At 42.8% G+C, this 23,267-nt stretch overlaps 5 protein-coding genes across 6 annotated transcripts in view; 4 read left to right on the top strand and 1 right to left on the bottom strand.

Annotated features, from left to right (window-relative positions):
• LOC136831359 (uncharacterized) overlaps nucleotides 1–23,267 on the bottom strand; it is a 222,246-nt gene that overhangs the window by 188,783 nt on the left and 10,196 nt on the right. The gene's annotated exons all lie outside the window — the stretch shown is intronic.
• Nucleotides 337–1,803, top strand: LOC136831044 (thioredoxin domain-containing protein 2-like). Its single transcript, XM_067090989.1, has 2 exons — nucleotides 337–648; nucleotides 1,126–1,803. Exons 1-2 carry the CDS (start codon nucleotides 337–339, stop codon nucleotides 1,801–1,803), a joined length of 990 nt encoding a protein of 329 aa, XP_066947090.1.
• LOC136831045 (axoneme-associated protein mst101(2)-like) lies at nucleotides 3,556–4,248 on the top strand. Its single transcript, XM_067090991.1, has one exon. The coding sequence runs from the start codon at nucleotides 3,556–3,558 to the stop codon at nucleotides 4,246–4,248; it is 693 nt and encodes a 230-aa protein (XP_066947092.1).
• On the top strand, nucleotides 5,959–7,249 carry LOC136831046 (thioredoxin domain-containing protein 2-like). The gene is made up of 2 exons (XM_067090992.1): nucleotides 5,959–6,510; nucleotides 6,863–7,249. The coding sequence occupies exons 1-2, from the start codon at nucleotides 5,959–5,961 to the stop codon at nucleotides 7,247–7,249; spliced, it is 939 nt and encodes a 312-aa protein (XP_066947093.1).
• LOC136831047 (uncharacterized) lies at nucleotides 7,405–8,211 on the top strand. The gene has a single exon (XM_067090993.1). It carries the CDS (start codon nucleotides 7,405–7,407, stop codon nucleotides 8,209–8,211), a length of 807 nt encoding a protein of 268 aa, XP_066947094.1.

A 23,267-nucleotide genomic window follows, 5' to 3' on the forward strand; every position in this document is an offset into this window, starting at 1 on the left:
CATACAGACTGTTGTGAAGAATAGGAAGAAGGCAAGGCCTTCTCATGAAGAGAATGTTGTAAAGAGGAGAAAGAAGGCAAGGTCTTCTCATGAGGACTTTTGTGAAAAATAGGAAGAAGGGAAGCCTTCTCATAAGGACTGTTGTGAAGAATAGGAAGAAGGCAAGGCCTTCTCATGGGGACTGTTATGAAAAATAGGAAGAAGGCAAGGCCTTCTCATGAGAACTGTTGTGAAGAATAGGAAGACAGGAAAGCCTCCTCACGAGGACAGTTGTGAAGAATAGGAAGAAGGTAAGGCCTTCCCTTGAGGACTGTTGTGGAGAATAGGAAAAAGGCAATGCCTTCTCATGAAGCGAATGTTGTAAAGAAGACGAAGAAGGCAAGGCCATCTCATGAAGAGACTGTTGTAAAGAATAGGAAGAAGGCAAGGCCTTCTCATGAGAAGTCTGTTGGAAAGAAGAGGAAGAAGGCAAAAGCTTCTCATGAGGAGACTGTTGTAAAGAAGAGGAATAAGGCAAGGCCTTCTCATGCAGACAGTGTTGTGAAGAAGAGGGATAAGGCAAAGCCTTCTCGTGAAGAGACCGTTGTAAAGAAGAGGAAGAAGGCAAGGTCTTATTATGAGAAGACTGTTGTAAAGAAAAGGAAGAAGGCAAGACCCTCTCAAGAGGACACTTGTAAACAAGAGGAAGAAGGCAAAGCCTTCTCATGACCAGACTGTTGTAAACAAGAGGAAGGAGGCAAGGTCTTCTTATGAGAAGACTGTTGTAAAGAAGAGGAAGAAGGCAAAACCTTCTCATGAGGAGACTGTTGTAAATAAGAGGAAAAAGGCAAGACCTTCTCATGAGGACACTGTTGTAAAGAAGAGGAAGGAGGCAAAAGCTTCTCATGAGGACACTATTGTAAATGAGAGGAAGAAGGCAAAACCCTCTAATGTGAAGACTATTGTAAAGAAGAAGAAGGCAAAACCCTCTAATGAGGAGACTATTGTATAGAAGAGGAAGAAGACAAAACCTTCTCATGAAGAGACTGTTATAAAGAAGAGGAAGAAGACAAACCCTCATGAGGAGACTGTTGTAAAGAAGAGGAAGAAGGCAAGACCTTATCATGAGGAGACTGTTGTAAAAAGAAGAAGGAATCGAAGCCCTCTAATGAGGAGACTATTGTAAAGAAGAGGAAGAAGACAAAATCTTCTCATGAGGAGACTGTTGTAAAGAAGAGGAAGAAGACAAAACCTCATGAGGAGACTGTTGTAAAGAAGAGGAAGAAGACAAAACCTCATGAGGAGACTGTTGTAAAGAAGAGGAAGAAGACAAGACCTCATGAGGAGATTGTTGTAAAGAAGAGGAAGAAGACAAGACCTCATGAGGAGACTGTTGTAAAGAAGAGGAAGAAGACAAGACCTCATGAGGAGATTGTTGTAAAGAAGAGGAAGGAAGCAAAACCCTCTAATGACGAGACTATTGTAAAGAAGGGGAAGAAGGCAAAACCTCATGAGGAGACTGTTGTAAAGAAGAGGAAGAAGACAAGACCTCATGAGGAGATTGTTGTAAAGAAGAGGAAGAAGACAAGACCTCATGAGGAGATTGTTGTAAAGAAGAGGAAGGAAGCAAAACCCTCTAATGACGAGACTATTGTAAAGAAGAGGAAGAAGGCAAAACCTCATGAGGAGACTGTTGTAAAGAAGAGGAAGAAGACAAAACCTCATGAGGAGACTGCTGTAAAGAAGAGGAAGGAAGCAAAACCCTCTAATGAGGAGGCTGTTGTAAAGAAGAGGAAGAAGGCAAATCCCTCTCATGAGGAATAGTTGTAAAGAACAGGAAAAAGACATAACCTTCTCAAGAGGAGACTGTTGTAAAGAAGAGGAAGAAGGCAAAACCTTCTCATGAGGAGACTGTTGTAAAGAAGAGGAAGAAGGCAATTCCTTCTCATGAGGAGACTGTTGTAAAGAAGAGGAAGACAAAACCTTCTCATAAGGAGACTGTTGTGAGGAAGAAGACAAAACCTCTCATGAGGAGACTGTTGTAAAGAAGAGGAAGAAGGCAAAACCCTCTCATGAGGAGACTGTTGTAAATAAGAGGAGAAGACAAAACATTCTCATGAGGAGACTGTTGTAAAGAAGGGGAAGAAGACAAAACATTCTCATGAGGAGACTGTTGTAAAGACAAGGAAGGAGGCAAACCCCTCTAATGAGAAGACTATTGTAAAGAAGAGGAAGAAGGCAAAACCCTCTCATGAGGAGACTGTTGTAAATAAGAGGAGAAGACAAAACATTCTCATGAGGAGACTGTTGTAAAGAAGGGGAAGAAGACAAAACATTCTCATCAGGAGACTGTTGTAAAGAAGAGGAAGAATACAAAGCCCTCTCATGAGAAGACATTGTAAAGAAGAGGAAAAAGGCAAAGCCTTCTCATGAGGAGATTGCTGTAAAGAAGAGGAAGGAGGCTAAACCCTCTAATGAGAAGACTATTGTAAAGAAGAGGAAGAAGGCAAAACCCTCTGATGAGAAGACTATTTTAAAGAAGAGGAAGAAGGCAAAACCTTCTCACGAGAAGACTGTTGTAAAGAAGAGGAAGGAGGCAAGGCTTTCTCATAAGAAGGTTGTTGTAAAGAGGAGGGAGGCAAAACCTTCTCATAAGTAGACTGTTGTACAGAGGAAGAAGGATGCAAGGCCTTCTCATGAGAAGACTGTAGCAAAGAAGAGGAAGGAGGCAAGGCCTTCTCATAAGAAGACTGTTGTGAAGAAGAGGAAGAAGGCAAAACCTTCCTATTAGAAGACTGTTGTAGAGAAGAGGAAGGGGGCAATGCCTTCTCATGAGAAGACTTGTAGAGAAGAGGAAGGAGGCAATGCCTTCTCATGAAAAGACTGCTGTAAAGAAGATGAAGAAGGCAAAATCTTCTCACGGGAAGGCTTTTGTAAAGAAAAGGCAGAAACCATAGCCCTCTCATGAGGAGACTTGTAAAGAAGAGAAAGAGGCCAAAACCTTCTCATGAGATGATTGATGTAAACACAACGAAGTAGGTAAGGCCTTCTCATGAGAAGAATGTTGTAAAAAAAGAGGAAGCCAAAACCTTCTTATGAAAAAACTCTTGTAAAGAAGAGGAAGAAGCCAAAACCATCTCGTGAGAAGACTTGTAAAGGAGAGGAAGAAGGCAAAACCTTCTCACGAGGAGACTGTTGGAAAGAAGAGGAAGGAGGCAAGGCCTTCTCATGAGAAGACTGTTGTAAAGAAGAGGAAGAAGGCAAAACCTTCTCATGAGGATACTGTTGTTAAGAAGAGGAAGGAGGCAAGGTCTTCTCGTGAGGAGACTGTTGTAAAGAACAATAAGAAGACAAAACCTTCTCATGAGAAGACTGATGTAAAGAAGAGGAAATGGGCAAGGCCTTCTCATCAGAAGACTTGTAAAGAAGAGGAAGAAGGCAAAACCTTCTGATCAGAAGACTGTTGTAAAGAAGAGGAAGAAGGGAAGACCTCCTTATGAGAAGACTGTTGTAAAGAAGAGGAAGAAGGCAAGGACTTCTCAAAACGAGACTGTTGTAAAGAAGAGGAAGAATGCAATGCCTTCTCATGAGATGACTGTTGTAAAGAGGAAGAATGCAAGGCCTTCTCATGAAAAGATTGTTGTGGGGAAGAGGCAAGGCCTTCTTTCTCATGAGGATACTGTTGTAAAGAAGATGAAGAAGGCAAAGCCTTCTCATGAAGAGACTGTTGTAAACAAGTGGAAGAAGGCAAGGCCTTTTCATGAGGAGACAGTTGTAAAGGAGAGGAAGAAGACAAAGCCTTCCCATGAGGAGAATGTTGTAAAGAAGAGGAAAAAGGCAAAGCCTTCCCATGAAAAGACTATTGTAAAGAAGAGGAAGAAGGCAAAGCCTTCTCATCAGACTGCTGTAAATAAGAGGAAGAAGGCAAGACCTTCTCACGAAAAGACTGTTGTAAAGAAGAGGAAGGAGCCAAAACCTTCTCATGAGATTACTGTTGTAAAGAAGAGGAAGAAGGCAAGGCTTTCTCATGAAGAGACTGTTGTAAATAAGAGGAAGAAGGCAAGGCCTTTTCATGAGAATACTGTTGCAAAGGAGAGGAAGAAGACAAAGCCTTCCCATGAGGAGACTGTTGTAAAGAAGAGGAAAAAGGCAAAGCCTTCCCATGAAAAGACTATTGTAAAGAAGAGGAAGAAGGCAAAGCCTTCTCATCAGAAGACTGTTGTAAATAAGAGGAAGAAGTTAAAACCTTCTCATAAAAGACTGTTGTAAATAAGAGGAAGAAGGCAAGACCTTCTCATTAGAAGACTGTTGTAAAGAGGAGAAAGAAGGCAAGGCCTTCTAATAAGGAGACTGTTATAAAGAAGAGGAGGAAAGCAAAGACTTTTCATGAAAAGACTGTTGTAAAGAAGAGGAAGAAGGCAAAGACTTCGAAAAGACTGTTGTAAAGAAGAGGAAGAAGGCAAAGACTTCGAAAAGACTGTTGTAAAGAAGAGGAAGAAGGCAAAGACTTCGAAAAGACTGTTGTAAAGAAGAGGAAGAAGGCAAACACTTCTCATGAAAAGACTGTTGTAAAGAAGAGGAAGAAGGCGAGGCCTTCTCATAAGAAGACTGTTGTAAAGAAGAGGAAGAAGGCAAAGCCTTCTCATCAGAAGACTGTTGTAAATAAGAGGAAGAAGGCAAGGCCTTCTCATGAAAAGACTGTTGTAAAGAAGAGGAAGAAGGCAAGATCTTCTCATGAAAAGACAGTTGTAAATAAAAGGAAGAAGGCAAGGCCTTCTCATAAGAAGACTGTTGGAAAGAAGAAGGCAAGGCCTTCTCATAAGATACTGTTGTAAAGAAGAAGAAGAAGGCAAAGACTTCTCATGAAAAAGACTGTTGTAAAGAGGAGGAAGAAGGCAAAGCCTTCTAATGAAAAGACTATTGTAAAGAAGAGAAAGAAGGTAAGGCCTTCTTATAAGAAGAGTGTTGTAAAGAAGGCAAGGCCTTCCCATAAGAAGACTGTTGTAAAGAAGAAGGCAATGCCTTTTTTCATGAGGAGACTGTTGTAAAAAAGGCAAAGCCTCCTCATAAGGAGATTGTTATAAAGAAGAGGAAGGAGGCAAAGCCTTCCCATGAAAAGACTGCTGTAAAGAAGAGGGAGTAAGCAAGTCTTCTCATGAGAAGTCTGTTGTAAAAAACAGGAAGAAGGCAAGGCCTTCTTATGAAAAGGTTGTTGTCAAGAACTGGAAGAAGACGAGGCCTTCTTATGAGAAGATGTTGTCAAGAAGATGAAGGGGACAAGTCCTTATCATGAGAAAATTTTTGTAAAGTAGAAGAATAAGGGAAGGCCTTCTCATGAGAAGGCTGTTGGAAAAAAGAGGAAGAAGGCAAAGCCTTATTAGGAGTAGCTGTTGTCAAGAACAGGAAGAATGCAAGGCCCTCTAATGAGTAGATTGTTGCCATGAACAGGAAGAAGACGAGGCTTTCTCATGAGAAGGCTGTTGTCAAGAAGAGGAAGAAGTCAAGGCCTCCTTATGAGAAGATTGTTGTCAATCAGAGGAAGAAGACAAGGCCTTCTCATGAGAAGATTGTTGTAAAGAACAGAAGAGAACGCAGGAGCTTCCTATGTGAAGGCTGTTGCCAAGAAAATTAAGAAGACAGGGCCCTCTCATGAGAAGACTGTTGTCAAGAAGAGGAAGATGGAAGAGGCTCCTTATGAGAAGGCTGTTGTCATGAAGAGGAAGACAGGGCCCTCTCATATGAAGATTGTTGTAAAGAACAGGAAGAAGGCAGGGGATTCTTATTAGAAGGCTGTTGTAAAGAAGAGAAAGAAGACAAGGCCTTCTCATGAGAAGATTGTTGTAAAGAACAGAAGAGAACGCAGGAGCTTCCTATGTGAAGGCTGTTGCCAAGAAAATTAAGAAGACAGGGCCCTCTCATGAGAAGACTGTCGTCAAGAAGAGGAAGAAGGAAGAGGCTCCTTATGAGAAGGCTGTTGTCATGAAGAGGAAGACAGGGCCCTCTCATATGAAAATTGTTGTAAAGAACAGGAAGAAGGCAGGGGATTCTTATGAGAAGGCTGTTGTAAAGAAGAGAAAGAAGACAAGGCCTTCTCATGAGAACATTGTTGTCAAAAAAGAAAAGAAGACACGGCCTTCTAATGAGAAGATTGTTGTAAAGAAGAGGAAGAGGGGAAGGCCATCTCATGAGAAGATTGTTATAAAGAAGAGGAAGAGGGCAAGGCCATTTCATGAGAAGATTGTTGTGAAGAAGAGGAAGAAGGCAAGGCCATCTTATGAGAAGATTGTTGTAAAGAGGAGAAACAGAGCAAAGCCTTCTCATGAGGTTGTTGTTGTAAAGAAGAAGAAGAAGACGAGGCCTTCTCATGATAATATTGTTGTAAAGAAAAGGAAGACGGCAGGGGCGTCTTATGAGACGGCTGTTGTCAAGAAGAGGAAGAACACAAGGCCTTTTCATGAGAAGATTTTTGTGAAAAACAGGGAAAAGGCAGAGGTTTATCATGAGCAGGCTGTTGTCAAGAAGAGGAAGAAGGCAAGGCCTTCTCATGAGAAGATTGTTTTCAAAAAGAGGATGAAGACAAGGCCTTCTTATGAGAAGATTGTTTTGTAAGGAACAGGAAGAAGGCATGGGCTTCTTATGATAAGGCTGTTGTCAACAACAGGAAGAAGACAGGGCCTTCTCATGGGAAGATTGTTGTAAAGAGCAAGAAAAAGGCAGGGGCTTCTCATGAGAAGGCTTTTATCAAGAGGAAGAAAACAAGGCCTTCTCATGAGAAGATTGTTGTCAAGAATAGGAGGAAGTTAAGGCTTTCTCATGAGAAGGCTGTTGTAAAGAAGAGGACGAAGTCAAGGCTTTCCCATGAGAAGATTGTTGAAAAAAACAGGAAGAAGGCAGGGGTTTCTCACTGGAAGTTGTTTTCAAGGAGAGGAAGAAGACAAGGCCTTCTCGTGAGAAGATTGTTGTAAACAACAAGAAAAAGGCAGGGGCTTCTCATGGGATGGCTTTTGTCAAGAAGAGGAAGAAGACAAGGCCTTCTCATGAGAAGAATATTGTCGATAAGAGGAAGAAGACAAGGCCTTCTCATGAACAGTCTGTTGTAAAGAACAGGAAGAAGGCAGGGGCTTCTCATGAAAAGGTTTTTGTCGAGAAGAGGAAGAAGGCAAGACCTTCTCATGAGAGGAATGTTGTCAATAAATGGAAGAAGACAAGGCCTTCTCATGAGAAGATTGTTGTAAAGAACAGGAAGAAGGCAGGGGCTTCTCATGAGTAGGCTCTTGTCAAGAAGAGGAAGAAGACAAAGGATTCTCATGAGAAGATTGTTTTCAAGAAGAAGACAAGATCTTCTCATAAGAAGATTGTTGTAAAGAACAAGAAGAAGGCAGGGGCTTCTCATGGAAGGCTGTTTTCAAGTAGAGGAAAAAGAAAATGCCTTCTCATGAGAAGGCTCTTGTCATGAACAGGAAAAAGGCAAGGCCTTCTCATATAAAGATTGTTATCAAGAAGAGGAAGAAGACAAGGCCTTCTCATGAGAAGTCTGTTGTAAAGAACAGGATGAAGGCAGGGGCTTCTCATGGGAAGGCTGTTCTCAAGAGGAGGAAGAAGACAGAGCCTTCTCATGAAAAGTCTGTTGTAAAGAACAAGAAAAAGACAGGGGCTTCTCATGGGATGGCTTTTGTCAAGAAGAGGAAGAAGACAATGCCTTCTCATAAGAAGAATGTTGTCAATAACAGGAGGAAGGCAAGGCCCTCTCATGAAAAATCTGTTGTAAAGAACAGGAAGAAGGCAGGGGCTTCTCATGAAAAGGCTTTTGTCAAGAAGAGGAAGAAGACAAGGCCTTCTCATGAGAGGAATGTTGTCAATAATTGGACGAAGACAAGGCCTTCTCACGAGAAGATTGTTGTAAAGAACAGGAAGAAGGCAGGGGCTTCTCATGAGAAAGCTGTTCTCAAGAAGAGGAAGAAGACAAGGCCTTGTCATGAAAAGATTGTTTTCAAAAGGAGGAAGAAGACAAGGCCTTCTCATGAGAAGATTGTTGTAAAGAAGAGGAACAAGGCAGGAGCTTCTTTTGAGAAGGCTGTTGTCAAGAAGAGGAAGAAGACAAGTCCTTCTCATGAGAAGATTGTTGTAAATAACAAGAACAAGGCAGGGTCTTCTCATGAGAAGGCTTTTATCAAGAAGAGGAAGAAAACAAGGCCTTCTCATGAGAAGATTGTTGCCAAGAACAGGAAATAGTCAAGACCTTCTCATGAGAAGGCTTTTTTGTCAAGAAAAGGAAGAAGACAAGGCCTTCTCATGAGAAGTCTGTTGTAAAGAACAGAAAGAAGGCAGGGGCTTCCCATGGGAAGGCTTTTGTCAAGAAGCAGAAGAAGACAATGCCTTCTCATGAGAAGAATGTTGTCAATAAGAGGAAGAAGACAAGGCCTTCTCATGAGAAGTCTGTTTTAAAGAACAGAAAGAAGGCAGGAGCTTCTCATGTGAAGGCTTATGTCAAGAAGCGGAAGAAGACAATGCCTTCTCATGAGAAGAATGTTGTCAATAAGAGGAAGAAGACAAGGCCTTCTCATGAGAAGAATGTTGTAAAAAACAGGAAGAAGGCAGGGCTTCTCATGGGAAGGTTTTTGTCAAGAATCGGAAAAAGATAAGGCCTTCTCATGAGAAGAATGTTGTCAATAAGAGGAAGAAGACAAGGCCTTCTCATGAGAATCCCGTTATAAAGAACAGGAAGAAGGCAGGGCTTCTCATGGGAAGGTTTTGTCAAGAAGCAGAAAAAGATAAGGCCTTCTCCTGAGAAGAATGTTGTCAATAAGAGGAAGGAGACAAGGTCTTCTCATGAGAGGATTGTTGTAAAGAACAGGAAGAAGGCAGGGGCATCTCATGAGAAGGCTGTCGTCAAGAAGAGGAAGAGGACAAGGCCTTCTCATGAGAAGATTGTTTTCAAGAAGGAGAAGGCAAGGCCTTCTCATGAGAAGATTGTTGTAAAGAGCAGGAAGTAGACAAGGCCTTCTCATGAGTAAACTGTTGCAAAGAACAGAAGGAAAGCAAGGCCTCCCCATCTCCTGAATTTCTGCATGTGTTCCTGTACTAAGGCCGGATATAAGAAGGGGTTTGGACGAAAGCCAGCGCCTTTCCTTTGCCAAGAAGACAATTTTATTGAATCTTGCGAAAAACCTTGGCCTTCTGGTTCAAGCAGAAATTTGTCTTAGTGGGACTGTACAGCCAAGGGAACCAAACAAATAGTAATGCGTCTTTGCTTCAACTAAATAAAACGAAGATTTTAGGTCGTTTTAGCACCAACACAAGTCCTCTCTCTCTCGCTCTCTCTCTCTCTCTCTCTCTCTCTCTCTCTCTCTCTCTCTCTCTCTCTCTCTCACACACACACACACACACACAGCAATGCAGTACACGAACTAAAAAGGCAAAATATTTCCCAGGGAAAATAAAACGGGACATTTACTCCAGAGTACCTGGACGTCCAAGTGCAAGACGGACCGCTTGGTGCTCAAATGGGAGGGACCTTCACCTTTTTAAGAGGAAACCCTCTCCTGCAGTAACTTTTTGTATGTATATATATATATATATATATATATATATATATATATATATATATATATATATATATATATATACATGAGGTTACTGCGAAGAGGGATTCCTCTTAAAGTATATGGACTAGCACCCTTACCTAAAGCGAGATATCGAAAACAGGAAGGCTACAAGACGCAGTGTTGAAAGTTTGTTTGGAAGAGGGACAATAATAACCACTCGATCCTGGTAAGTGATGTTCCGCGGAACCACTCATATACATGTCAGCAATAACGGACCACGTAACTTTCGTTGTGTATCAAAAATAAAAGTTTTTAAGTTGTTGGTACATGAACGAAATTTAATAAAAACCCTTAAATGAAGTCATTTAGATTTTTAGCAGTACCTTAAGAAGAATGCTGAAAATAATAAAAACCTTTTCCTCGTCTTACTCATTATCCATCGCTAATATACAGTATATATGTATATATATATATATATATATATATATATATATATATATATATATATATATATATATATATATATATATATATATATATTTGTTTACAGGCATGAAAACATTAATCCTCTGAGACCTTCACAATGAGTTCCGCGGGTTTTGCCTCACAACAACTTTCAGAAAATGTGATAGAATGGCTGTCGCCGCCGCTGCATTGGGACGATCTCAGGCGTTCGTTCCTTTGATTCATTCATTAGACCTACCGGAAAACGAAACGGGATCCCGATCAAAAAGCGCCTATTGAATCTGTATGAAATACCTCGGAAATGAATGATCCGGACTGGATTTCCATTCTACTTTCCACCCTCTCCTAACAGCGCTTGGTCTTCGGCCTACATTTCATATTCCAATTCCAATTCCAGCCGGATTTGGTAATGAACTAAATTGTATATTCGGCACTGAAAGTTCATTTTCAACAGAAATATGTGTAAAGAAAAAAAAAACAAATACGAAGGTAGTAAGGCAACGCACAAGTCCTTCCACCCGTCATTTCAAATGTGTCTATTTAGTCGTTTGAAAAACATTGTTCCAGAAGCAGAAACAGGTGGTTGCGTCCCTTTCAGATATTGGGACCCTTTTCAGTTTCAATTTAGTAAATATAGAATAGCAACAAAAAATTCAGCCTATGAACATTAATTTCCAGGAATTATTATACCGAAATAAAATTCTCTGTATTTTCTCCAATATTTCTATGAGCATTAGACTACCTGTTGTCTGTCCTGAATTCATAGATAACGAACTGCAGAACATGTGGTGCCTCCTACAATGAAGCTGTGGAGACATTCTATGATAAGAGCGGCGAGAAGAAAGAGGGACCTACGAACCCTCTCTCTCTCTCTCTCTCTCTCTCTCTCTCTCTCTCTCTCTCTCTCTCTCTCTCTCTCTCTCTGCCTTACTTCACGGCTTTGGGTCCATCCAATAAATGTTGAACATGTTCAATGTAAATGTCATCTTTTACATAAGAGAACTAAAATACAAGTTTATAATAAACTGCCCTCGAAACAATACCAAAATTGTTTATAACACCCCATTTATAGACTGTGATTAATTTTATCTGGCCAAATGAGTGAGGAAATATGAATAAAGTTTTTTTTTTTTTTTTGTCTCTAGAAACATCGGAGAATCTGCATCACCACAGCTAACAAATGAAAATTGAATTAATTTCAGTCCAGGTCTACTGTATAGCCTATACGCTTGACGCCCGCTGCCCAGAAATTTCGAAGGAATTAAAAAGAGTTGAGGATTTTTTGTAATGTTGGTTCATGTCATTTGCCTCTCCTGGTTAACCAAGTATCTGGTAAGTTAATCCAGGACGGTTGTTCCTTATCTGAAGATCAACCTTAAAATGACCTTTGTACAGTTTATATTAAGTAGTTCTATACTTCTTTAATCTTGGCTCTTTTTGTAAAACCGATTCGTCTTTAGAAACCTTTCCTCTTCGTACGTAGCCTACAGTAGTTTGCCCTAGAATAAAGAGAAAGATATTGCACTCCGTGAAGCAATCTGTTTGTGTTTTAAATCACCTTTTAATATATATTTACTCTATGTATATGTATATATATACATATATATTATATGTATATACTAAGAGAGCAGAGCTTGATTTCAAGAGGAAATCCGTCAACTCGAAAGGTGACCGATGTCCCAAAGAAACCTGCCATTGCATAGCTCATGCAGGCAAGAACAGAGATAAGCGTGACGCCGGTGGCCGCCACCATCTAGTTCTGTTTCAGGTTCAGGATAAAATGCAGACGCCATCGTTTCACTTCATGAAGTGAAGCCGATGCCATCCCGCAAATACTGCTGTCTGTGAATATGAAAGTAAGACAACCGGTTTTGTCATTCCATCACACCATTCGCTTCTAATAAGTAGTTTCTCTAAAATCCTGTGCGTCTCCCTGAAAATTAAGCCCTCATCTTGATTTTTAAAACATGTTTGGGTTACTGTCTATGTACAGTACAAACGTGTCTGCAGTTCTGAATCATATTCCTCTTTCACTTGAATGTCCACTAAGCAAGCGAGGCTCTTGTGTCACCAAAAGGTTTGTAACGTAGAAATTTCCCCCTAATAAAGGATCCTTCATATTGTTGTGGAAGCCCGTAAAGACAATAGCTGAAACAGGAAGTGAGCAGCCAAGCTGTGAGACGACCAAACAACGCCAACGGTGCTATTCTCTCATTTCGTTTCCACACAATACAGTAGAGGCAGTAAGGGGTAGTAGCGGCAGTAGTATTTGTCTTCCAGTGTTCAGTGGGTGTACAAATTAATATTTTAAACAATGTTCTGTATCAAAATTACACAAAATTCATGCTACAGGACATAACTATGTTTCCTTACATATTCTTGGGTCATTTGTTTAACCGTCCCCCAAACCTCTCTCTCTCTCTCTCTCTCTCTCTCTCTCTCTCTCTCTCTCTCTCTCTCTCTCTCTCTCCTCCAACAAAACTGGCACATACTCTAATGAAGTGTAGCATGGCATCCTTCTGCTCTTCATTGTTTCAGCTTAGTATTTTTCCGAACAAATAACTGCACCATCTTCTTTGATGATAAAGGAAAAATGAGATCATCACTGACTGTCATGAGCTTCTCGCTTCTCATGTTGATGTTTATTCAGACCAGAAGCAATTTATATTGTTGCCTCTAAGCCATGAAGTTGTGACTCAAAAGGATTTCCTTTGTGCCGTATCAGTCTAGTAATGGAAACCGTTCGATTTCTTGAATACATACGCAACATACGCAACACACTAACTAACGTGTGTGTATATATATATATATATATATATATATATATATATATATATATAGAAATCATCAACACACAATCACGTGTGGAACAGAAATAAATTTCTGACTCACGTCGGGATCGAACCCAGGTCTCTCAGGTGGAAAGCAAAGGCGCTACCCACTGGGCCATACAAGTCTAAAAGAAGTCGGAACCTGAGAGCAACTGCACCAAAACAAATTACCTGGGCAAGCTAACTGCTTGCATACCAGCGAGTTTTCCCCAACTTCCCGACTCAGCAATGACCCAATGGACAACATTTCATTCGAATTATCCCTTCTGAGTGAATAAGATAGAAATCATCAACACACAATCACGTGTGGAACAGAAATAAATTTCTGACTCACGTCGGGATCGAACCCAGGTCTCTCAGGTGGAAAGCAAGGGCGCTACCCACTGGGCCATACAAGTCTAAAAGAAGTCGGAACCTGAGAGCAACTGCACCCAAGGAATTACCTGGGCAAGCTAACTGCTTGCATACCAGCGAGTTTTCCCCAACTTCCCGACTCAGCAATGACCCAATGGACAACATTTCATTCGAATTATCCCTTCTGATTGTTTCTTACCTCAATAAAATCAACATTGAAAACCTCTATCGGTTTAAATGAGGTTTAGAATTAATTATCGGCAACAGAGAGGTGAGGCGCAAGAAACAGAGGGCGGAACGTTGACAATTAAACATGTATACAGGCCTTCTCAAATCTATCTCAGTACATTGTAAATTTGATCGAAGAACTAAGTAACGTTTTTCACACAATCACGAACACAGAATATGCACGAAAAAGCGAAGCATCAACTTAAATTTCAGTCATTCACACACTTTTATTTGAAATGGACACCTGGCAACTACATCAGCCAGCAAGACTGGAAGAGTAACTACCAGTCAATTCGCACCTATTGCTGTATTTCCGTCATTTAGGAAAACAAAATGTTTATGATTATTTATTAGAATGATATACATTCATTTCTATCTTTTATCAATGTGTATTTATTCAAAGTAATAAATAGCGGTTTGCCTTACAATCCTCCGCGAAGGGGATGTTTTTTTTGTTTATGATACCTTCTTACGTCATTACCATAGGTACGAATTGACCGTAAGATGCTCCCCGAACCTTGCTTTGTATGTACGAGTTGATATACAGTAGTTGCCGTACAAACATGCGTGGCCGTAGTTTTTGGCTGTCGTTCCATGTAACCTTATACTAAATTCTACGTTCATAAATTTGATGTCATTGTAAACTTAATGAGTTGTGATTTATTATACTGTGTTACAAACGTCCTTAAAACCAATGTAAAGCATAGCCTACATATCACGAGTTGAAGTTAGCCCCTTTGGAAAATGTTTGCAACTTTATCGTAATTCACTAAAAATCGCTAAACAGAGAAACCTAATTTTTTTTTTATTCAGCACAAACGTAAAATAAATTGCCTTTTTTGCATGATATATATAATTCATTACTATTTGTGTTAGGTGTGATATGACAAAGGGCAGTGAAACAAAGGCAAAATGTACGAACGAGGTTATAGGTAAGTGACACCTGTTGGTTACTATTTTTTTTTTAAATCTCCAAAAACAGGTACATTGAAATGTCTCATTTTTATTTACACGATGAGAAAATTCAATACTTTTCGTTTCCAATAAATTCCACTGACTGCTGAGGAGGCGGGCAGATACTTAATGATAGGAAAGAAGCAACAAGGCATAAATATTTCTAATTAAAATAAGACATACTTCTCATACAATATTAATGAAATTAGAACCTTGGAGAGAGACAGAGAGAGAGAAACGGAGAGGAAGTGAGAGAGAAAGAGCAGGGGGTGTTAAGGAAAAGAAAGAGGGAGAGAGAGAGGCAGTTTATCGGTTGTTATTCAGTTTTTCCGGGCAGCGCCGGGTTGGTCATCTAGTATATTATAATATATATATATATATATATATATATATATATATATATATATATATATATATATATATATATATATATATATATATATATGTGTGTGTGTGTGTGTGTGTGTGTGTGTGTGTGTGTGTGTGTTTGTATATGTATATACTGTATGTATATATATGTATACATTGAGGGCGAGATAGAAACCTGTCCTTGGTCTGTATTTCAAAGTGTGATAGCAAGTCAAACTGAAGAACGCCATGCATAAGAGATCCCATGGTTAGTCAATTAATCCCGTGTCACTTAGGCCACGTAGGCGGGTAGCGCCAACAGTGCAACTCACTCAGTGCACTGTAGGCATTACTTACGGTTCTTTGCAGCGTCCCTTCGGCCCCTTGCTGCAACCTCTTTCACTACTTTTACTGTACCTCCGCTCATAGGCTCCTTCTTCCTCCTTACTTTCCATCCTCTCCTAACAACTTTCTTATTGTGAAACTAAAAGGTTTTCCTATTGGTGTACTTTTAAAACCTTCTTTACTCTCAATTTCCCTTTCAGTGCTGAATGACCTCTTAGGTCTCAGCACTTAGTCTTGGCCTACATTTTATATTCCAATTCCAATTCCGAGTCGCCTATGCCAACCACTGCAGCAGAACGATGGCAGCATCACAGAGTCAGTCAGTCTTTGCGAAATGTTTCAGATTCGAGGTCGCAGATCATCAGCAAGAAATAACATTGAAATAATCCTCCAGTGTGAAAGAACAACGAACCATTAATCATACAGACATGAACTCAAGATAGAAGGTAATGCCAAGTGCAAAACCAAAGTATGGAATGAAATGATATATAAAATTTAAGCCAAAGACCGAGTGCTGGGACCTGTGAGGTCATTCAGCGCTGAAAGGGAAACAGAGCAAAAGGCTTTAAAGGTTAACAGGAGGAAAACATCGCAGTTACACTATGAAACAACTGTTGGGAGAGGGTGCAAAGTATGGAAGAAGAAAGAGGCTGTGAACGGAGGTATGGTAAAAGGAATGAAAGGGGTTGCAGCTAAGGGCCGAAGGAGTGCTGCAAAGAACCTTAAGTAATGCCTACAGTGCACTGTGCAAGGTGCACAAACAGCACTGGCCTCCTATGAAGCAAAACCAGTGAGGGCTACGCAGTGCTAGCGAAATGCTTCAAGCGAGGTTCATATATGGACCTTGGCTTCAAGAAACGATGGGCGAATAAACTTCAAATTATGAACAACATTAAGGTTCATCCAGACAACCCAGTCTTGCTTTCAATTAAGCTCTTGTGCTTTGGACACATAACAGCTCGAGTGGCGCGTGAAGCCAGCACATGCCCGAATTCGACAGCACATGTGTCATGCATGGTTTCTGGCTGTTGGGGAAATCTAGAGATATCCTGTGCTTTGCTTGCAACGCAATCCAGAGTTTTATTTACTTGTTTTCAAGTCCTTTGAAATATTGAAAGAAATCAATAAAGGAAATGTCGCTTGATGGTAAAGACGGAACATGAAGTTTTATAGATGATCACGTCATGCATTGCATTTCTTAATATGTCAAGACTCTCATGTAAATATTCATGTGCAGAATTTTCTGACCTTTCTGCCAATATGTATTTCATCATTGTACATTTATTATGTCTCTCATAATTGCCATTTGTTTGTCTGTCAACAAACAAATTGCTCAGAGTGCAGGTCACAGCGATCGGAGGTCGGGCACCACATTTCCGTCGGCACCCTGCCATGTATACCTGTGCTCAGGTAACAAATAAGTTAATACTCAGTTGACCTTTCTTGTTCTCACAACTGGTGACCCTAGAGTGATGGTAAACACAGGTGTTTTGGCTTCACCATTAACGTACTCACTATGGCCGCTTTACCTTCAGAGAGCCCTTAAAGGAACCACACAGCGACAAAAGTCTAGGCCTCTGAAAGCTCCTTCCTCAGAGAACACCCACGCCACTAACGGACTAATTACAGCGTACCCCTTCAGTTACATTCTGGCGTGCTCAAACGGTTTGGCCCCACCATTTACGATTCACGTCGACCATACTCAGAAGTCATTAACGGAACACACAGCATATAGTTTTGACTTCTGACGAGCCCCAAACACCATTAACAGACTAAATACTGCACGTATTTCGCGTTTTGGTATGAGGAAGAATGTCAGACACTGAGGCAAAAAGTCATTCCGAGGACACACAGATCCTCTGCATCCCTCTCTCACCTTTGAAGGCAGTAATAAGCCAGGCAATAAAACTTCCCCCGTTCTCGCGACAAAACGCCGCATCCTGGTTTCTGCAGGCAGATGTCCATTTCCGGGTGGCAAAAATTACATACGAGGAGACCAAGGCGGACGTAACTATGACAACGCTACCGGAGGAGGTCTTCAACAAAATCACCCCATGGTTGGACTCGCAGCTAGGCAAGGTCAAGTACAGGGATCTGAGAGACAAGCTCATCGAAACATACTCCATGCCCATCCCAGAGAGAGCCCAATGCGCCCTTGACATGATGACCCAGCCCCTGGAGGATGCATCTCCCAGGGGTTCCTGGGACAAACTCTGAAGTCTCCTGATGCTGCTGGGGGTTGACACGGATGGTTGGAGGAAGGAGATCAGCTTGTCTCGAGAGATATTCCTGTGGTGCTTTCCGCAGGGGGTGAGGGGGCAAATAACGGATGCAGACACCCTTTCAATGGACGAATTGGTGAATGTCACACACAAACTCCACAAGGCCACCAAGGCCTCCAAACACGCCGCAACACCCACAGCCTGTAACCTGGTAACAGAAGAAGATGAGGCAGAGGACACGAACATGGTGTACAGGAGGAAGGCGCCACCACAGCAGCAAAGGACGTGGACAAATCCAGCCTGGTGTTACTTCCATCGGAGGTTCGGAAGCACCGCCAGAAATTGCAGAGCCCCCTGTTCTTTCACAAAAAACGAGAAAAGAGGCCACAAGTAACAGCAGTGGCCGCAAACCTTAAAGACTCCCGACTAGTAGGATTCTTCATCCACGATGACATATCAAAATGACGGATGCTGGTAGACACCGGGGCAATGCAATCAGTGTTTCTGCCATCGAGAGAGCACCGTGACCACACATCCAGCGCCACAACCACACTGGTGGCCGCAAATGGAAACCCCATGCGCTGCTACGGAATATCCATCCTGGACCGTCAATATGAATGGCCCTTCGCCATCGAGGACGTCAAGTTCCCACTCCTGGGTGCCAATTTCCTCGCACACCACGAACTTCTCGTAGACGTCGGCCGAAAATGCCTGCTGGATAATGAAACCTGCCACTCCCGACCGCTCTCCACCAGGCCGGGAATGCCCGCTGTCTGCTCCATCTCTTCGAACAAGTACAGCACCCTCCTCCACGAGTTCCCAGATGTCTTCGAGCCAGAGCTGCATCAATTGCCGGGAGCCCACGCCAAACACGGCATCCATCACCATATCACCACAACAGGCCCGCCAACACACACCAAGTTCCGGCGCTTGCCACCCAAAAAACTCCAAGACGTTAAATGGGCCTTCGCCAAGATGGAACGGATAGGCATCTGCAGGAAGGCATCGAGCCTGTGGTCATCCCCCCTCCATATGGTAAAGAAACCAGACGGCTCCTGGAGGCCCTGTGGGGACTATCATCGGCTGAACCTAGTAACGACACCGGACCTTTATCCCTTGCCGAACATGCAGGACCTAACAGGTGCCCTGCATGGGGCCAAAGCATTTACAAAAATGGATTTACCAAGTCGTATTTTCAGGTACCAGTGCACCCCGACGACGTTCTAAAGACAACCATCATCAAGGCGTTCGGAACATTACCTTCTCCTACTCTACCTTCGGCCTCAGGAATGCTGGGGCCACATTCCAATGCCTTATGGACACCATCTTGGGGGACTTACCTTTCTGCATTTGCTACGTAGATGACATCCTGATCTTCTCCAGGTCCCCGGAGGAACACCTGCGCCACGTCTGGGCAGTGCTGCAGCACCTGCGGAGAACGGTTTGGTCATCAGGTTCAACAAGTGTACCTTCAGAGCAGAAAAGGTAGACTTCCTGGGCCATGAGATCTCCCCAGCAGGTGTCCACCCCATGGCCTCCAAGGTGGACACAGTAAAGAAGTTCCCAACAGCAAAAACCATCAAGTCCCTACAGGAGTTCCTCGGCATGGTCAACTACTACCGTCACTTTATACCAGATGTCTCCTGCATTGTGTATCCCCTGACCTCAGTCCTGGAGGGGAAGCCAAAAGCACTGGCTTGGGCAGCTCCGCAACAACAGGCGTTTGAGAAGACGAAGGCAGCCCTTGCCAAGGCCACCACATTAACACATCATGACCCCACCACCTCCCTGAGACTTACCACCGACGCCAGCAACATCGCTTGTGGGGCAGTGCTGGAGCAGGTGTTAGACTGCTTCCCACACCTGCTGGTCTTCTTCAGTCGCAAGTTAACACCACCGGAGACCTGCTACAGTGCATTTGACAGGGAGCTGCTGGCAATCTACCAAGCCGTGCGGTACTTCAAGTACCTCTTGGACAGCACCCCTTTTACCATCCTCACAGACCACAAGCCTTTAGTACATACGTTCACGATGGCGGGAGACGCATGGTCTGCAAGGCAGCAGCGGCACTTGGCCGCTATCTCCGAGTTCTGCTGCACCATTTCAGTGTGCCTGACAGCATAACTATGGACAGAGGCCCAGCATTCTTGTCGGAGCTCTGGGTCACCCTGGCATGCCTGATGAGGACAAGTCTCCACAGTACGACAGCATATAACCCCTCAGCCAACAGCACGGTGGAAAGGGCCCACCGTTCATTGATGGCAGCTCTGATGGCACACTGTATCGACGGCAATTGGAAGGCCCAGCTCCCCTGGGTCCTGCTGGGTCTCCACACCACACCAGGGGCAGGCGGCAACAAATCTCCCGCAGAGAAAGTCAATGGCAAAACACTAGCCGTTCTGGAAGAGTTCTTCCCCACGGCACCAGATAACGCAAATACCTCCCTTCCAAGGTTGAGGGAAGTGGCACAGAAGTTCGCGCCCTGCCGAAAGACTCTCACGGACAGGACCCACGTCTACAGCCCTGGGGTCCTGGATACCTGCACCCACGTCTTCACCAGGATTGATGCTCACCACCTACCCTTGACCGTACAGGGACCCATACCGCGTCGTCAGCAGATCATCCAAGGCCTATCTCATCAACATCCACGGGTGTGAAGACTGGGTTTCTGTCGACCGGCTGAAACCAGCTTTCCTGTTAGACAGCGAAACTCGGGAGGAAACCAGCAGGTACCCCAGAATTCCTCCACAAAACATGGCCGCAGATGATCCAATCACCATCCCGAAACCAGGTTGAGGACATCCCAAGGACCGCACTAAGGTAGTCATCCGCTCGGCTAAGCCGTCAGGCGATTCAGCAGTGTAAGCCGCCCCACGTCCACAGATATCAAGAACTTGGGGCTGGCTCCTGCTCCCAAAGTGATTCCGTGATTGATTTTTCAGACATCTTCCAGTCATTACTTTTGGAATTATTGTCTTGGAGGGGGGGGGGTACTTGTAAAGACGCCAAGACGTCTCTTCGTTTTCGCATCAGTCACGTCATGCATTGCATTTCCTAATATGTCAAGACTCTCATGTAAACATTCATGTGTAGAATTTTCTGCCCTTTCCGCCGATATGTATTTCAGCAATGTACATTTATTATTATGTCTCTCAAAATTGCCATTTGTTTGTCTGTCAACAAACACAAATTGCTCAGAGTGCGAGTCACGGCGATCGGAGGTCTGGCACCATGTTTCCGTCCGCACTCTGCCATGTATACCTGCGCTCAGGTAATAAGTAATAAATAAGCTACGGGCTGCTCTAGGAGCAAGAGCCCGTTCTGGCACAGGGCCAGCTAAATCTGAAACAACAACAATAAATAAATTAATACCCAGTTGACCTTTCTTGTCCGCACAGAACGACTAAGTGCTTTAGAAATTCGATTTGACGGAACACTGTAAAAGGCGCCAGCGTGAGGATCCTTCGATAATTGTGTTGAACTAAATCGAAACTTGCAGACACCATGTGACTCGCTCCCCGTTGCTCCTGCGTCTTACAACTTACTTTGTGCGAGAATGCTCACTTCTTACCGATAGTTATTAAAGCAAATTTAGAAGCTTCACAACAGTATTACTTCAGTAACAAATGAAACAATGAAAAACAATATTTGGCAGTTGATACGATGCACATCACCTAAACACGACATTCATGGTGAAAGTTAATTCATTGCCATGTATGCTCTCTACCCACTAGGCATCCAGCTTAGCAAAATACTCTCGAAAGAAAACATCCACAAGTTTATTCTATATTTTACGCTTCCCTGGAAACAACTATCAGCGCAAGACGAGCCTCCGGGCTAAACTTTCAACTCGAAACACCTTACCCAAGAAGCAAATGTAGATGTTGCTAGAATCGCTGGCGTAAGAAGCGGAATCTTTCCCGAGAGCCGAACGATCACGCAGTGCTCGAGGCGTCTGTCAAGCGAGCAAATTCTTGGTGGCAAAACTAGAGTGGGCAAAGCTATTTACGTTGAGTCACGATGGCACGAACGTGAACACTTTCAATTTTGCAACAAAAATTGGCTACTGGGTACAAAGTTTGGCGGAATGATGCTAAAAGGTCCTGGAAGTCGCACTCGTGCTGCACTACTTCAAGTCTAACGAAATTGCCAGTGAAAAAGGATGGCTAACTCTACACTTACGCACAACTAAAGACATAACCCGAATGCAATAAAAAGAGTTGCGTGTAGAACTGTACAATCTTATTTGAAGTAGTCGTTCAGGAAGGTTTTAAAAATAGAGGCAGTCTAAAGTTTTCTACAATTTCCAGCAATGCCTAAACCCTATCGACATCCATCTTTATTACATATATTTCTCCAAATGCTCTCTCTCTCTCTCTCTCTCTCTCTCTCTCTCTCTCTCTCTCTCTCTCTCTCTCTCTTATAAAGTTTTACATTCGTTCCCACATGTATACAAAAACGAGAAACATTTACAGTTACAAAAATAATAGAAAATCACTTTGCCTATTCAATATCAGGGAACCAGAATGCACAACTCCATGAATGAACTGAAATATAATAAAATGTCATGACTTTAGACTAAACTTCTGTAACTCCCAGCATGGGTTTGCAATGACTTCAATCGCAAGGAGATGGGGGAAGGAGTTGCAAGGGAGACCAGAGCTTCGGGATTATTTGCCTAGTCATTTCCGAGAGAGAGAGAGAGAGAGAGAGAGAAAGAGATAGATTTTAAGTTAACCTAATAAACCAGTTGAATAGATCAACCAAACAGTGTAAATTATACATTCCAGAGAGAGAGAGAGACTCACTGTCCTGAAAGCTATTCCGAAGTACCAATGGAACCAACGCCATGATATGGGTGAGATTTTTAATGCGAATCGCCCCCACTTCTTTTTCCTCTCCCTTTGTTTTCATTGTTTATTCGAGCTTGGGCTGGACTGAGACACCAGGTTGTCTGCCACATCGAGCTCTGAATATAACTAACGCACATTATTCTATTCATAAAAATACAAACATGCAAAATAAACTAGAGATCTTTGGAAACCGGCCAAATTTCATGATGGCTGATCACAGTTCTGACAGAGCAGAATATAAGGCCTTAACAGCCAGGACATCCAAAGAGACCATTCATTCAGTTCACAGCATCTTGTTTAGAGTTAACCGCACAAGCTGTTAGAGGCCATATTTCTCCCTTCAGTCCTCAATTCTGCGGGGAACTCATGTTTTTCTTCATTTTTTCTTTTTTTTTTTTTCTTTTCAAAGGCCACTGGTACCGACAGCGGAATACCCTCATCCAGCCCAGAGCCGATGAAAGTAAGAACAAGAAAATGCAAAGTCATATAAGTCAGGGAAAACATGAGTCACAAGAGTGAATTCAGAGCCCATGAGTTACTAAATGGTGAAATGAGAGAACTCATTGCACAGGGTGAATGTGCTAGCAAGTGGCTACAACAAAACCAGCACCATGCACTCTCCAGGACTGCACTGCTAAAGCAGTACGCGTCCCCACCGCCAAGTCCACCCCCACCCCCAACCTCCAACTTCTCCCCGACAGAGGAAGTGATGGAAAAACGCTTTATTGTTCCTGCAAAGAAACATAAATCCAAAATTTTCTCTCAGCAAGGTCATTAACGCACAATTTCCCCTTCGGCAAAGTTCTTCCATAATAATTAAAAGAAAAACCAGTTAAGTGCTCACTGACGGCAAGCAGAATGAGACGGACCCGTCTTCCCTTCATTTCACTCGAAAAGTCTTGAACCGCGCAGGACTTGTCATGATAAGGTGACTGTGACAGCACCAGTGGACAGACAGACAGACAGACAGACAGACAAATTCTGATTCCCACACTGTCGACAAGGGAGTCATAACAATACTCTCATTGAGCTTTTCGAGTATGGAATCGATTTCTTATCCATTTCAATGGCCTTCCCTCAGGTGGGATCGAGCCTCTGATTGCTCCCTCATCTCATGCGATGTATCTCTTCTTGAAACCAAGA

The sequence above is a fragment of the Macrobrachium rosenbergii genome, chromosome 48 (genome assembly GCF_040412425.1).
Source record: "Macrobrachium rosenbergii isolate ZJJX-2024 chromosome 48, ASM4041242v1, whole genome shotgun sequence".
In the NCBI taxonomy this organism is placed as follows: domain Eukaryota; kingdom Metazoa; phylum Arthropoda; class Malacostraca; order Decapoda; family Palaemonidae; genus Macrobrachium; species Macrobrachium rosenbergii.